This window comes from Sander lucioperca, chromosome 4, assembly GCF_008315115.2.
Source record: "Sander lucioperca isolate FBNREF2018 chromosome 4, SLUC_FBN_1.2, whole genome shotgun sequence".
In the NCBI taxonomy this organism is placed as follows: Eukaryota; Metazoa; Chordata; class Actinopteri; order Perciformes; family Percidae; genus Sander; species Sander lucioperca.
Window position 1 is genome coordinate 43812961 of NC_050176.1, and position 17310 is coordinate 43830270.

At 40.0% G+C, this 17310-nt stretch overlaps 1 protein-coding gene across 3 annotated transcripts in view; it reads right to left on the reverse strand.

The window, feature by feature from the left end:
• Window positions 1-17310, reverse strand: part of mast1a (microtubule associated serine/threonine kinase 1a) — a 74041-nt gene that overhangs the window by 26660 nt on the left and 30071 nt on the right. For all 3 annotated transcript variants that reach the window (XM_031285908.2, XM_031285907.2, XM_031285909.2), the window contains 7 exons: window positions 16305-16393; window positions 13640-13715; window positions 13041-13113; window positions 8948-9108; window positions 7556-7631; window positions 5237-5446; window positions 5031-5132 (listed from right to left, as the gene is read on the reverse strand). In XM_031285908.2, the coding sequence (XP_031141768.1) occupies window positions 5031-5132; window positions 5237-5446; window positions 7556-7631; window positions 8948-9108; window positions 13041-13113; window positions 13640-13715; window positions 16305-16393 (787 nt within the window). The remainder of the gene's footprint in view (window positions 1-5030; window positions 5133-5236; window positions 5447-7555; window positions 7632-8947; window positions 9109-13040; window positions 13114-13639; window positions 13716-16304; window positions 16394-17310) is intronic.

The window sequence follows — 17310 nt, forward strand, 5'->3', positions numbered from 1 at the left end:
AACTGCAGAAGATCTACCATCAGAATTCAAATGCAGTATTCATATAGAGGTACTCCAACAGGGTGAACACAATGATCACTGCTTATTTAACATTCAGTGCAGCGATATAAAATATTTTCAAGTCCACAGTTTTAACACCTTCAGATAAGCTTGAAGGCCAGTGCTGAAGCCACATCATCTCCACAAGTGAATTCACAAACATCTAATCAGCTCCTGTCAACACCAGATGATTGCCATTTCAAAATAAACACTTCTCACTTGAAACGTTTTATTAATCTTCAAACAAATTTTCATTTCCAGGGACTGAATTATTTTAAATGATGATGGCACTGCTGAGTAAGACTGGTAACTTAACTCATCTTGCTATAAGACTTTCAATGATATTCTGCCCACAGTCATGATGGTATCATAATAAGGCGATATAGTGTGTCTAATATATATTATGACATATTTGTAACTGAAGAGTAAAAATATGATATGAAAAATATGATTCCTCTGTCAATTAATTGACTAATTGTTGGTATATAAGACCTCAGAAAATAGTGAAAAATATCACATCACAGTTTCAATGTCCAATGGCATCTTCAAATTGCTTTTTTTCACCCAGCAGTCAAACATCCAAAGATATTCAATTTACTATCATAGAAGACTGAAAAAACGGCAAATATTTACATTTAAAAAGCCGTAACCAGTCCCTTTAAAAACAAAAAAAGCCATTTAAGTAGACTTTTCAACTGCAAAATGTCCTGCTTAGTATGTAACTTGGTCACAATTTAAAAAGAAAAATTGTTTGTTTATGTTATGTGTTTATGTTTTAAAAGTAATTATTGGCCAATATATAGTTATATGATTTTTTTTACTTCCAAATATCTGCTTTAAAATTCCAGCATCGGCCGGGCTCTGATTGGTGCCAATATGTTGATAACATATTACAAGAGAATGTAGCACAGTATATCACAATATTGATTATTTTTACCATGATAACTGACCTCCTAGTTAGCAGAAACAAAAATATTTGATAACTGAACTAATGTTATATTGTATCACATCACATAAATGCATTTAAGTAATTCAAAGTGTGCCCAACTTATAATTACAAAACTAAAATTTACTTCAACCTGCTGCAAATTCATGACCAAACACAGCTATAGGGCTGTCAAACAAACACAATCAGTGTTAATACACCTGCCAACTTTAAATTGCTTTCTTGAAACATCCTTTTGCAATGAAACAGCCTTTTGTGGTGTCCTGTGGGATTCAGTTTCATTCCTGTTAGTGGAATAACATTTTGATTAGAAAGCAGAGCCTGGGGCAGCTGGGATCATTTCCCTCCTCCCTGCTCTCTCATATCTGCTCCCCTCGACCGGAGAAAAAAGAAAGAGTACAGAAAGGGGGAATTAACCTGACTCATTGATAGCTTGCTCTGCTCGAGGATAATATCCCTGCAGCTTACAGCCGACCGACTGTGTGACATTTTCACCAAATCAGAACTCGCAGCTGACTTGAATACTAAAGGAACTCTACGCCCGTGGACAACATCTTATCTGTGTGTGTCTTCTCCTCTATAACCTAAGGGCCGTGAGGATCTTAAGTCCCCTCCACATCCTGCCTGACCCTATCGACCTCTTCTGGCGGTCGCCTTGGCAACGGAAAGATGAGACGAAGGGTGGTTGGAGGAGGGACCACGCCAATAACAAACATGTGAGGCCATCAATCAGTGGGCTGATTGCCAGGTATGCATACAGAGAGGCTTGTTATTACTAAGTAAGTTGAAGTGAGTTATGTACTGTAAGTATCAACAAGTCAAGGACACGGCTCTGTCTCCCAGCAGATTTGATGTGCTGCTGAGAAGATCGACAAGAGGTGGAGGTGGAAAGAATATTTTACAGTTTTGAGTTAAGTTGGAAAAATATCCTGCGGCGATAAGCGCATACTCTGCTGTGTCTGATGTAGCGAAAACCATGACCTCTATTGCATAATACAATATCTTAATTCATACATTCAAATCTTTTGTATTAATAATGCTTAAGGTGAAACTACATTTACTGGAAGCAAGTGCACATTAGCAGCCACAACTGTACATTAGCAGCCATTTCTGAATGCAAGGGGATGTCGGAAATATGCAACACAAGTGCAAGTGTAGAGAGTAGAGCTCTGGTAATGTGTTTTCACATCCACTAGTTTTGATTCTAACGCAGCTACACTGAATGACCATTTAAAGGTATCAAGTATGTTGCAATTACATGTTGCTTCCAACGTGACATATTCATAATAATAATTCATTTAATTTATGGGCGCCTTCACATCACTCAAGGTCAGCTTACAGCAGTAAAACAGAAAAAAAAAGAACACAGACAGCTACATAAAAACAAAACAACGAACTAGGGCTGTCAATCGATTAAAAAAATTAATCTAATTAATTACATATTCTGTGATTAATTAATCGAAATGAATTGCATACATAATTAACGGTGCCTGAACCGATACTTTTTAAGAAAGTAAAAAAAGAAAAGAAAAAAAAAAAAAAGGTACTAAACAACAGTCGGTGACATTAAAGAACGGCTTGTTTATCGCTAAGGCCATATGGTCAAAATTAAATGATTTAATAATAATGTATAACAATAACATTAACTTATTTCACTAGTAAATTGCTGTTGAACGACAAAAACAACCACCAGATAGGAAAAGGACATTTACAATAACTCCAAATGCACCACGAGGCTGTAGTTTACCAGTTTCATTGAACTACAGTACAGTAAAACACAGTCAAACTTTATACCGTTTAGCGTTAGCTGTCAGCATTTTAACCGTTTTTAATCCAGCTACTAGCTAGCGGTAGGCTAACGTTAGCTGCTGTCGAGTATAATGTTAACTAGCGTCACGTGCAGCGGTGTTTGTGTTCCCTGTATCGTCTGTTTCAGAGCATCAGAGAGAAGCGCAGACATATCAGTGGCACCAGATTTCGGTAGCCAGGGTTGGCAGGAAGAAGATTTTTACAAGTAAATGTTCTAATCAATGATCCAGGCAGCACATTGTCGTCTCCCTCCTTCATTTTACAGTCGAATGGTGGCTAGAACGGCTCCGGGTCAAACGTCAATATGGAATGGATTAATCTGCGTTATTTTTTTTAACGCGTTATTTTTTCTCAGATTAATTAATCGAAATGAACGCGTTATTTTGACAGCCCTACAAAGAACAAATACAACAATAGTAAGAAGTAAGAATGGCGTGGGCAGACGGAATGTGCTAATCTAATAAAAAGTGTTTGGAGCTGTGATTCAAAGGTGGGGAGAGGGTTAATTTCACGGATGGTTTGTGGGAGAGAGTTACGGAGATGAGGGGCTGTACAGCTGAAGGTTCTAAACCCCATGGTTGCTAAGTGGGTAGGAGGTGTGGTGAGGAGAATTGAGGAGACAGATCAGAGGGTCTGGGAGGGTGTGTACGGAGGTGCAAGGTTGTGGAGAGCCTTGAAAGTGAGAAGGAGAATCTTGTAGTCAATGCGATATTTGATAGGGAGCCAGTGGAGTTGTTGAAGCACAGGGGTGATATGATCTATAGAGATGGTTCTATATTGAATCGCTACGTACTGTGTTTTGTAATGTTTTGAAATTTTGTTAGAGAAATCATTCCTAAGACTTCCTGCTTGTTAAAGAGTTTTGTCCGCAGGCTTAAAAGGATACTTCCGCAATTTAGTACTGCATTTCCATGAAGTATATTAAAAAAGAATGGTTCAAAAGTCGAAGCCAAAGAGATATGCTGACGTTTAGTCCCTAGTATAGGTCAAGCCAAAAATGCTAGATCGTATCTTTATAATGCAGCCATTTTGTTAAACATTGTAAGTCTCAACCCTAACCCTGATGACATTATCAAGGTTATTTTTCAGACTTTGGCGCGCTCCTTTCAGAGCCTCAGAAGAGATTATACAACTGTTTTCACACGCTGAGCAGTACTCCTCATGCGACTGAGCTCCATGTGTAAGAGCTGTGGAATACCCCTTTAACAGCAGCAAAAGATAGTCATGTTATGATATGACAACATTCTGATTAACTCATATTAATAAGTAGCGCTTTTACAAAGATTTGTCACTTACTTGTGTTTGAGTATAAGGAGCTATAATCTCTTCAAGTTCTTCTGAAGGCAGCTCAAAAACTCAAATTATTATTTTTTATCTCTCCAGAATAAACAAGGTGGAGTAAAAAATTTTGTTCTAGCAGCTGTACTGGTGGACTGTGGACACTTAGAGCCTGAACATTCAGCAACACATGTGAGTGTACATAATACTGTATGATAGCATGATTGTTTTCCCCTTCTTTTCTGATGACTGAAATACTAAAATTTTACTTTCATTAACTTATTTATTCTTTCTTTCTGCAGCCATGTGGTTAAAGGTATATAGGGCATAAGGGTAGGTGTGACTGGCATTGGGCCTATATTTGTGTTGCTAATTTGTCATAATTGAAGGTTTTTGGCTTCTATATTGTAAAGATCTAAGACGGATGTGTGGGCACACAGATTGCATGCAGGTATGTATCATGGCGTGTACATTCCTTGGATGAGTGTATACATATATCCCCATTATCTTAGATCCCTGTGCCCCCACCAAACTAGATGGGAAAATAAAACTAAAGAAATTGGTCACCCCCCCAAAAAAAATATACCAGATCTTTTTATTTGTCACAAGTAAAACAAATGCTATGTAAAAGATAAAAAAAGCCTTAAAGTCAGCTTCTAGCTGTGACACTTTTGTTTCATCACTTCAAACTGAATGCACAGTAGACAGCCTGATCCACTTCTGCTCATTCTTTAATGCCATTTCAGTGTGAAGGAGTTGACCACCATCTCCATGTGGGAGGACAAGTCTTTCCCAGCAGATCAAGCAGAACATACTCAGAATGTGAAAGGCCCTCAGAAAAAACAAGGATCTTGTCACTTGATTCAATAGATGCTAATTTGGTGATTCCATATCAGTGTGTGTTGAGTGACTGTTTCACAAAACTCACGACATTATCAGGTAGAGGGATGAAACTCACCAAACACTCGAGGAGCCTGGCTGGACGAGATATGATGATGAAGAGCTTTTTGACCAGCTCAATGACGAAGGTTAGCTCCGAACTCTCTGAGCGCTCATAAGCCTGATAGCGAGGGAGAGACAGGCAGACCGAGAGACAGGTTAGTGATGTGCAGTGTTTGAACTGACATTCCTCTCCACCTCCACGACTCGCGTGTCACAACTCACATCGTGCAGCAGCTTCTCCAGGTTCTCCTGCAGTTCACAGAAGTAGACACTGGTGATGAGACCCTCACGTGATTTGGTCAGGCAGTCTCTGGACAGCTCAGCTACCTGGTGGTGGATGAAGCTAAGGACCCCATCGGCCAGTGGCCGGACGCTCTCTGGGCAGTAGTTGTGGATGAACTCTGCCAGCCTCTCCTCCATCTGAGCTGTGGCCTAAATGAATTCAAGATGATGGTTAACAGACAGTTGCTATCATGTTGTCAGGCTGCCCCCACGTTAAATCACCCACACCCAGTTTTTCTAAAGTTGATAAGCCTACATATCGGTGGTGTCTTGACACCTGTCATCGAAGGCTGATGTGTCAGTGATGAAGCACATCAAATCTTAGTAAAGGCAGCAATTTGATCACATTCCTTCCCTGGATGGCGACATCCCAGCCACAGTACCTTGACTACTGTCTGTCGGCATGTCTGGTGTGTTGTACAGCTGTCAACTGACGTACAACCAGTGATGACAACATTTACATATCATCACCTTTTAAGATGATATGGTAAACAGTTGCTTATTTACATATCCAGCAGTTACAAAAACAAAGGAACACAATGACGAGTTAGAGTCGTGTTTCTGGTACCCCGATGAATCAAAGTCCAATATTCACTCTTTTTAAGCTGTTTTTGGTCTCTACCAACTCCTGAGGGAAATATCTGTCTCTTTAGCTGCTAAATGTTCCACCATGTTTACCAGCTAGTTGCTAATTATGTCTGTCTGCTGTTTGGTGCAGGCAGTGTACTGTGGATGTTTAGAGCTTTTTTACTGAAAACAGATGCCTGCTGCGGTAAAACAGTAAAGACCGGACACCTAACAATGAGACAATGAGCTGAAACTCTCTATAAAGTAAAGCCAAGGGGAACTACAGATTCAGAGGATTATTCATTTAGAATGCTGTAGGTTCAACACTACGAGCCCTTTCACATTGTCATTTTATTAATTTTTATTATATAAAAAAATCAATTATAGCTGCTATAAAATGTCACACTTTACAAAGAATATAATGTTTAATGTGAAAAAGTAAGAGGCAAATAGTTAAATTGTCTTTTGGGAAGTACATGAGGCAGTCTAAATTATTCCAAGTCTCACTTGTGTAACAAATGTTTAAAAAACATATGACGTCAGAATTTAGACCCCATTAAGCATCCATTAAATACCAATTATGAATTACAATTCCAGTCCTGAGAAGTGTGCAATTGTATGTGGGAAGCTTTGTTAGCACTGCTTCACAATGCATCACTGTGAATGAGCACAGGGTGATGGTGCTGGTGTATGTGTTTGTGAGTACAGGCAAGTGTTTGAAGAAACCGGCTTGCAGAGTGACACACATTTGCTGACATACGTTTCCCTGTCCATAGAAATAGTTATCTAGTATCTAAAAGTATCTCTCAGACATTGAGTCGTGTATCTATGTCTCAGTATATAACGCATGCAGGCAGCTTTAAGAGGTTAGCTTACGGTTTGATTACATATTGGCCTGGAGCAAGATACCTGATCTAATTTGACTTTGCTAGACCTGACTCATAGGTCAGACATGGACGACCTCCAGGAGTTTTCACACATTGCAGTGTCAACAGCTTATAAAGAACTGTAAAATAAAATCTCAGAGGCTGCTCTCTGACTGACTGTCTTTATGTTGGAGATAGGAGGAGAATGGTAAGTAACAAGGGTGCTACACTCAGACTGATCTGCTCCTTGTTGAAGGAAAATACTTTTGTGAATGATCGGCTGTTGCTTTCAGAGCATTTGGGGATACTACCCTAATGTTGCTGCAGTCATTAAACATCTCCAAGTCTTGCTAGCTTATATCATTTTGCAGGTGGTCATATCCCTCTTCACGTTGCCCAAACACCCTACTGCTATGCTCCCTACATTAGCTTCCTGTAGTTGATCTAGTCCCTGATGTTAGTCTACAAAGACTGTGCTGATACCCGTCTACTTCCCAGGTAAAACCTTTTTGCAAGAACTGTCTGATCTACTGTTCGCCTGGAGCCGTCCTCTGTTCTAAAGAATGATTTTTTAGCTTGTTTACTTGTTGTTCTGGACACATGTTCACCCCCTGTGGCGTTCAACGTATCGTCAGCTAATCACCAACATGATCTGAATCCTGCCATTACAAATAATGAGCATTAATGTGTGTCGCCCTGGAAAAAAATACTCTACCAAATGTTTTAAATGTAAATCAGCGTAGCTAAAGAGGTATGCATGCATACTGTTTGAATGTGTGTATAGATGCATTGTTTACTATTGTGTATTTGTTTGTATGAGGCCGACCTTGGGGAAGCGTTCCTTGTAGACATGGTTCATCATCACTATTTCATTGTCATAGCAGGATGGAGAGCGCCCTGGGCTGAAGAGAGACAAACACACAGAGCGGGAGAGAGTGAGGGGAGGCAGCCGGTGAGATGCAATTCTGTACTGTTCCCTTGAATAAAGGAATAATTCACTGCTTCCCCTCATGTCCATCCTGTCTGTACATTATGCTAATCGACCGATAAGGAATTCTGTGCACTCAGTTTAGTTTCTTTAATGGATATGGTGACCTCCTGCACGTCACGCCACACATGGTACAGATGTCAGACAAGCATGAATACATTCAGAGTCACATGCACACTCTCCTACACACACACATGCACAGATATAAGGCTACGCAAAATCAACACGTGGCAGATGATCCCCAGGATCTATTGGCTCCCCATTGCTCTACTGCGACATATAAATGCTGCTTACGCATAAGTAATAATCTAATATAATATACTGTATACTTTGGATAGTTCAAGTACATTTTGTTAATAATATTTGTGCACTTTTACTTACTATTAAAATGTTGAATGCAGTACTTTTAGTTGAAGTATTTTATAGTGTGACATTGTTACTTAGTTAAAGGATCTGAATACTCCTTCCACTGCTGTTTTTATTACTATTAATATATGATAATAAACTGCACACACCACACCTGGAAGATGAGAAACTGTATACACGACTGTATGTGTAGATTTACATGAGCAGGAAATATGTTTTATATTTACATTATATTTACATTGTACTAATAAATATTGTCCTCCTCTTATTAAAAATGGCAGCTGTAGAAAATAAAGCATTCAACAGCATTGACAAATACACTATAATACATACACAATAATATTTGAATTATAAAAGATAAGCAACAAAAAGGCCTGTACTCTAAGTAATGATTAAGAGCCCTCTGCATCTCTTCATGACAGAAGAAAGTTGTTCCTGCAGACTAACTAAAGTTTTCATAATCCTAAAGGGCAGCTGAATGTCCTTTTAATAAAAGCTTGACATGATGAATTTTGGTTACCTTTGTTTTATTTTTCTTCACCAGATAATCTCCACAAATCAACTATTTACAAATACAGCTTTGAGCAATGTTGGTATGTTACTTCTGCAGTCAGAAAAAGCCCCTTATGGTTAAAACAATGACTCATAACTGTGTCACAGCATTATGTTTATGCTAAGTCGGTGACTGGGGGCTACTTCCTGCTACTAGAAGAAACCAGCACTTTTAAGTCCTTATATGGCTTCTGCTCCCATGGACGAATTGCATGTAAAAACCCTAAATCAAAGTTGGCTAGATGCCCAGCCCAGTGGCTTGTCTTCATTTGCTCAAACTGTCTTGTTGCCCATGACCTGCTGTGCTCTCACCTGAGGCTTCGAGAGCGAGGGCGGGCGTGCGGCGAGCATCGGCCCCCGTCATCGTCCGTGATGCTCTCGGTGCTGCCAAAGTGCTTGGACAGGAAGTGCAACTCATCCATGGTCGGCTGGAAGGGCAGCTGGTGCAGACGCTCCTGGGATGAACTGGATGACTGGAGGGAGACATGTTAAATTATTAACTGCTCTTTGTTAGGTTTCTTTGAAAAGCTTCTGTTGCAGCTGCAATGTCAATGGTTTAAAAATAGATATCTAGTGATTGAAAAAAAAACAAATGGCAAGAGCACCTTAATCGATGTGGTGAAGAGAAGAGAAGAGAGAGAAAAGAAGAGAAGAGAAGAAATTGTGTACTATGATGTGAGTGGGTGGAAAGAACTGAAACAAAGAAGCTACTAACTTAAAAGAACAAGGAAGGCAGAGAGAGAGGTGGAAAAACAAGAAACATATCCAGAAGGAGTTAGTGTAGGAGGGCAAAAGAGAATAATTTGGACTAAATACCAGAGCAAAAAGACTGCAGGGAATGACCACCTAAAAGTTGACTGCTGCCTTAAGTGTCTGCTGCCTCGGGGGGTTAATGGCATCACAATTTACTTTTAAACAAAAGATTTTTCTTCAGTGCAGCAGGGAAAAAACCAGCCTGGATCAATGGGAGGCTTAATGAGCACATCTCCCGATGGTACACCATGGTTGGCATTGGCCACACAACGATTTCTGCTATAAAAATCTATTAGAGACTCCATTCTAATCCATTCACCACCATTCAGGTCTTAGCTACTTGAAAGCTGCAGAAAAACACTGACATGATGATGTTGTGAATGCAGCAGGTCCAGTCAACAGAATCAGAGAGACACAGAGAGCTCGGAGATTGAGGAAAATGCCATTGGATATGATGGTTGTCATAAATGAAAAACTCATATCTGCCTCGTTCCTTTGTGCAGTCTCATCTCAATTTTACTTAATCACATCCAGATTTCCTTCACCTGCACTGAATATGTGACTACAGATGCAATATGTAAGGAAATATGTAAGGAAATAGGAATTGCTTTTAGAAAATCATCATCATCATCATCATCTTAAGTCAGTTTTCTGATGATGGTTCCACAGCTGGATCACCTGTCAGTCAGCCTCAACAGATCCTTAGTCTTTTGATACTTTAGAGTTTGTATTTGCACATATGCACTAATAATGCAATAACAAGGGTGTAAAGTTACCATTTCTAGCACTTTTACTTTTTTCATATTTCCTCTCACATGGAAAAACAGAATGTGAAATTAGTCCCTGCACGTTTTCCCTTAAAATAAACCATTTGCAGCATCCACACCTGCATCAAAACTTTATTCAGTATTTGTAACGTACAGGTCCCACCAGGACCATTTGTAAATGGACCTCACTGCCCAGAAACTGAATTCTCATGAGCCATTTCTACAGCAGCATGTTTTTTTAACAAGCTAATTTAATAATTAATTTGAAATTTGCATTTCTAAATTAATTATTCAATAAAAAAGCTTATGATGAGAGTGTCTTATAATTTGTAGAAATGTTTGGGCCAAAATGTTTTTGGCAAAGTGGAAATCATGTATATATACTGTATACAGGCTATCTTAATATAGCCACCAATGAAAGATGTGGTAATTGTTGAAAAGACGACTCTTTTCTTCTTCCTAACTATAATTTAAGATAAATCTGAACTTGGGAGTGATATGACTGATATTTGTCCTGGTATAAAACTGTGGTGTTGTGGCGAAGCAGTCAAGGCAGCCCGGTCAGCTGCAGCGTCCAACACCTAACAGATTTCCAACAAAGGGAAATTAAAATTGGGATGTACCTGTAAGGTTTCATCCTTTGTACTTCCTCCACTTTTAACTGTTTACATTTCTGCAGCTTTCCAGCATAAATTTGGTTCACATCTACATGTAAGAAACTTCTCCACACACACACACACACACACACACACACACACACACACACACACACACACACACACACACACACACACACACCTTTCATCTACTCTGTTCAGTATGCAAGGGTCCTGCTGTAACTAGTCAAGTGAGTAATGGCCCATGTAAGAACTAGCAGAGCACTGAAACCTGACGGGATGGAAGGGATGGGGGGGGGGATGGTGATGGAGGTGGAGAGGAGTATATTGAGAGACTGAGAAGAAACCATCTTCAAACTCATCTACCAGTAAAAAGCCATCAATAACTCGCCTGCAGCGTACTGTATGTCTCTCTATACTGTATGTGCTGCTGTGAGGATGTGCATGAGAGGAAGTGTACAGGGGGTGGATTATGAGTCGACACCTTGTCTCCACCTGAGCATCATACACATTAAGGTCCATTTCTCAAATGGACTATTTACCAAATGGGCCTTGGCAGGGTTCATTTCTCTGAGTAGTCTCTTATGCTTCACTCAGACAAAAGTCAACATTGTTGTTGTCCCTCTGTTTGCTTCAAAACAGGTTTCCACCTACACTCTCTCTTATTTGTTTCTGTTAGCACTCTTAACCATCCATCTCCGCTTCTCTGGCGATAAAGTGATGGATAGAGAAATAGTAACTGGAACAGGGAATTAATACACATTGGTTATATTTCCCTGCTCCACTTTTTTTCAGAAAGGCCAAGTCATCAGCTGCAGATAAATCAGGTCGATCATATCTTAGCAGCTGATGAATTATTTTTGGTCCTGGTTTACATGTGATGCATGTTCCTTAGCGCTTACATGCTTTTAAACAATCAGCTGAGACTCGCAGCAGCGAGTACAAAGTCAAAGAACACAGGGGTGTGTGTGTGTGTGTGTGTGTGTGTGTGTGTGTTTGTGTATGCATGGCATTTAGCTGCAAGGGTGGCTTGTAACATTTCAAAGCGGAGTGAGACCAAAGTAGAACATGCAACTTTTAGAACATTAGCACCAGTGGTGTAGTCTATTGTAATGGGTATACTGTACTATATATATGGGCCAGAATCTGCCTTTGGGAAAGGTGGGGCATATTATAGTGGGGTGTCTGGGTGTCTTCCCCCAGGGAAGTTTTGAGCGTTAGCAACTTCATTTTTATTGCATTTGGATACGCTTTAATGCACCAATTTACAGTGGAAATACCTTTATTTAGCCTATGCAAAGAAAAAGAATACAGATGACAATTCAAAATATATCAAAAATATAATGGAAAGTATGTTGTTGCGTGTCATTGGGCATTTTTAAGTGGGTATGTGGAAATCTTGGAGCTTTCTTAGTGGGTATACTGCGTATACCTGCATATCACGTAGACTACACCACTGATTAGCACACACTGATTTTACGCATGAAAACATATGCAAATGAATTTTGTAAGTGAAATACATATTCATGCAAAGGATACAAAAGCCCACCTCATCAATTTAGCAATAGATGAAAAATCTAACATACAGTTTTTTGTGTTGATTTCATGAGCTAAATTATAAAGAGAAGAAAAAGCAGACCCCCACACTTTGTTACTTTTCTCCTGTTTCTCCGGTAAAAATGGAAATGAAAGAAAGTACAGTGTTTGCTTGCCATGCTGTAAAGAGGGGAAACATGAAGGCATCTCTCAGTGAAAACAGCATAACAGTCACAAGAGGCCTCACATTTTACTTCAGGGGACTGTTTAGAAGATTGCTGGTGTCCTGTTTGATAGACTCAAGTTTTGGGATACCAGGGAAACACTTGCAGTTGTCAGCTCTATGCTACATTTGAGAAAGCATAAGGTGCAGTGGCTGCTACAGTAATAATACACGACAGATGACTTGAACGTACCACATTCATTACAGTAAAATTTAGTTTAATTTAGTCAGAGTGGGTCACCAACAAAACTTTTAGTGCCACAGCAATCACTGGCCTTAGGTTACCTCATATAAAAATGGAATTCAACACAGTGAGGTACACAGATTTTAAATTTGGTAAAACAAAACAATGGTATTGAATCAGAGGAGGAGAGGAAAAGTTGGATCGCTCATCCCAAATGATTGCTGTCTTTTATCCTCAAAAAGATGAGATGTGCCAAAATGCTGACGAATAAATAAAAAATTCAACTGCATAAGAGCTAGGAGTGTGGCGTTTTTCTTTCTCTTACTGTTGAACTGGGTGTATTGGTGCCATATCCTGAGGAAGGCAGAGAAGCCAAGGACCATCTACGACCATCAGCCCTGAGGAAAGATAAATAAAAGTGAAAAGGGAGAACATATGTTAGAATCAAATACTGTATTCTCTATCACTTTCAACTCCAATATTGGTTTCTATTTTAGTCCCTCCAAACAACACAGTTATACTAAAGCAATCCCACCACCTTCCCTTCCTTTCTGTCCAATTACACTTTTGTTCCTTTTATTCCTCTCTCCCCTCAGGCCTTCTCCAGCCATGTCTGACACTTACTTTGAGTGAGTGATGAGGGACACATGTTTGGGCTGAATCCTGGCACCATGCCCCTCGATTTAGTCACACAGACATTTGGTGTGAGTAGCTGGTCTAAGACAGGGCCATGACGTGCAGTTTCATTTTTGTGTGTGTGTGTGTCACTGTGTGTGTTCCCTAGAGAGTTTCACTGTGTGTGTGTGTGTGTGTGTGTGTGTGGGTGTGACAAATAACCCCAACAACAATTTCACTCGACTACTTTGCACTGCCTTTGTAGGTTGCACGTGTGACTTATTGTGTGAATGAAGGAGGGATGCCAACCTGCGAGAGGAGGCAAAGGAAAAGTGGGCAGGTCCACTTGGTGAGAAGTTGCGCGGGCTGTCCAACGGACTGCTTCCTGTTAAAATACATATGGACAGAACAGAGCCGAAAACATACAGTACACTGTAGGTTATTGGCCAGGATAATTTACCAAAAGTAATTTTAGCTTTTAGGTAACTCTACAAGTCATTTCCATTTCATTTAGTCAACCTAATTTTTAAAGAAACATTGAATTCTTATCAGTTGACATAAAATATATCAAATTTTGATTAATTCTGAGTCATTATCAGAGAAACTGAAAACACTGGAGTTATAAAAATGACAACTGTGTGTATTCACTGTGACAGCTACTTCCAAGACACCTACCGTAATGTTGTATCCTATACTTGATCCTGTCCTACACTATTAGTAAATAATTAAACATTAAAGTACAATTCCGGCGCAAAACGAACCTAGGGGTTATTAACAGATATGTACCCACTCGATCGCTCTCTGGGACATGTTTTCATGCTAATCGAATGTGTTTGTATCTTGAAAGAAGCTAGCGCGGACCGCTGATTTACTTACAACGCTAGTATTCGGGGCACAGGGAAAGTAAAAACAAATCGCTATTTATACCACTAAAAAGGCTCAAAATATCACCAAACTTCAACGGTAGCATAATGAGGGTCCCTAAATGTTAACCAAAGCATTGAGAACATTCTAAGTGTACAGACAGTTTATTGAACGAAGAGCTGCGGGAGCTCCGTGAAAGGGCTACGAGAAAGAGAGAGCTACCGGTAGTCAATGCCACAACACAGCCTCGTATTTTGGGAAACTGGTGGTGTACCTGCGGACATTGTGAAGCTATGGCCACCGAACAGGAGTATCTGTGTTGCACAGAGTGGGACCTGTTGCGTCGCAGCACCCAAGAGACGCAGTGTTTCGTACAGTCTGAAGATTTCCCCTCTCTGATAAACAGGGCTGTACTTGAAACTTTTTTCCATGTCCCGAAAATAAATTGGAGACGGCGACCCAGACCGGAGGGACCAGATGGATCCACTGAGTAAGTACACTAGACAAGTTATTTTTACATCGGTGCGATTATTTCAGATATATTGAGCAAATTGCTTTTGATTTTAGTTTGCATCGCCAGCTGTAAGTCATGACTGATTTTCAAGACGGCGGCCGCATGTAAACATGAACGCGAGTGTCTTTATGATGTATCTTTTCAATAAACTGTCTGTACACTTACAAAGTTCTCAATGCTTCGGTTAACATTTAGGGACCCTCATTATGCTACCGTTGAAGTTTGGTGATATTTTGAGCCTTTTTAGTGGTACAAAATAGCAATTTGTTTTTACTTTCCCTGTGCCCCGAATACTAGCGTTGTAAGCTAATCAGCGGTCCGCGCTAGCGTCTTTCAAGCTACAAACACATTCGATTAGCATAAAAACATATCCCAGAGAATGATCGAGTGGGTACACATCCGTTATTAACCCCTAGGTTCATTTTGCGCCGGAATTGTCCTTTAAGTTAAAGAGCAACTTAACACCAGCTGAAAATCTTGTTCTTGCTGACCAGAACATACCACGGCATCTCTCCTTTTTTTTCATGGCACCCAGGTTCAGTTGTGTCAGACTGTGCTGGGGGCTGAGATGAATCAGCATTTGTCAGATCTCTGTTTACAATGAGAAACCTTTCCATTGCTTGCTATGATTGTCAGTATTTGTCATTGCTGTGCACCTTGAAAACTCACAAGCCAAAAAAGCTTAATGCTTTACTATGACAACTGGCAACTGTGAGCTGGATGGACGCAATTGAATAGACCTACGACCAATCAGAGCAACGAAACAACGTAGCTCTGAGTGACACATGCTAGTTGGGGGCGGAGCTTGGTCTGATTTGAAGCAGGAAAGAAATGCCAGTAACAGTATGTGTTTCTGAAAAGTGAGTAGCATGCAATACAGTAACAGAATATTGATACATTTTTGATCAGCACTGCCTAGTTTGACAGTTTAATCTAAGTTTCGTGAGCCTGGTGCAATGCGCTGGATAAAGAATGCCAATTACTAGGGGCGGGGGAAAAAATCGATTCACGTATGTATCATGATTTTTTTCATGACGATTTTTAAAATTATTTTATTTTATTTATTTACTTCTACATCACTGCAGCAAGGTGAGAATTTAAATAATTTAAGGAGATTTTCGGTTGACCTTTAAGGCTAATCGTTTTCTTTCCTTTTTTTCAACAAAAAATACCAAGATTTTATGTAAAGAAGATCCAGTTTAACTTACAGTCACCCGGTTTTTACATCACTATGCACCCAAAAGCTGTTGTATTTCCTGCTGCAAGAATTCAGTGACCACTGGAATTTATAGTTAACTCTGTACTCTTCAGACAAGCAAAACTCTGAAACTTGAAAATCCAGCAATAGACAGTGAAACAAAGTGTTGTAATCAGAGTGAGCTACTTATTACAGCCAGTAGCACAGGACTTTTCAAGTCCGCTTTCTGTATAAGTTCAATGTTGTTTGTCGTTCGTCGTTCAGTCGTTTGTACTTATTTCATATCAATACTTTTTTTATGAAATGTCAATTAATAGGTAAATAAAAAAAAACTAAATACAATGGGTCCAATATACTGTTTAATCCTGCACTGTATTATGTCTATAACTTTTACTGACCTATGTGTCCAGGCAGTGGAGAGTGCGGCCGTGGCAGAGTGGGCGACGTACTGGTCAGGATGAGGCTTTTCCGGTTACTGGTTCTGCAACTAGAACATACACGAGAACAAAGAGCACGTCAATATTTGTCTTCATTATATTCTCCATCGATACCAGACAGATGATAGCTGACACACACACACACACACACACGCACTCATGCACACACACACACACACACACGCACGCACATGCACGCACACACACACACGCACGCACACGCACGCACACACACACACCACTGAGTGACCCCCAGGTTAATGAATACACTGTTTCTGTGTTTGGCTTTGAGTCTGTGTGCTTACTGGTCATTCTGAGTAAATGTATATCCTACAGTACAGTATGTGTGGGTGTAAGTGTGTAGGCTTTTTTTGTTTTTATAGGCAGGCCGTAATACAAGACTTTATTGACGTCCACCCATCCATAGGGTAGAGCGACCAAGCAACAAAGACTTTTCATTTCCTCTAGGTGCAGCCCCACAACGGCTGCTGCCATGAAATATAATGGCAGGAGTGATGAGGTGATGGAGGGATGGGGAGACAGATGGAGAGGAAGAAAAAGACCAGGGAGGGCAGGTATAGACCATAATGAAGAACTGAAATGATTGTACTATTAGGCATCCTTTGCTGCTCTTGCTGCCACCACTGGATGTGTATTTGAACAATTTTACAAAGAAGCACACACATAGATGCACAAGCTTACACAACAGTTCATAAAGTGAGAAGTGAATTTTTTATTTTTTATTTTCATGTGGTTTGGGTTTTGCTCATAGGCCTTTCTTGCTTGTCTGTGTGCTTCACTGGAGTGCCTGTCAGTTCAGATTTTGCAAAGCAGAACCACATCTGATGAACAATACAAGTTTGCTCCATGTTGCATCAGCCAGCACACTGCTCGACATCTGTGCTGTAAATCACAGACGCACACATAAAAAAGAAAACGCACAACAACACACATCGGTCATTTGATG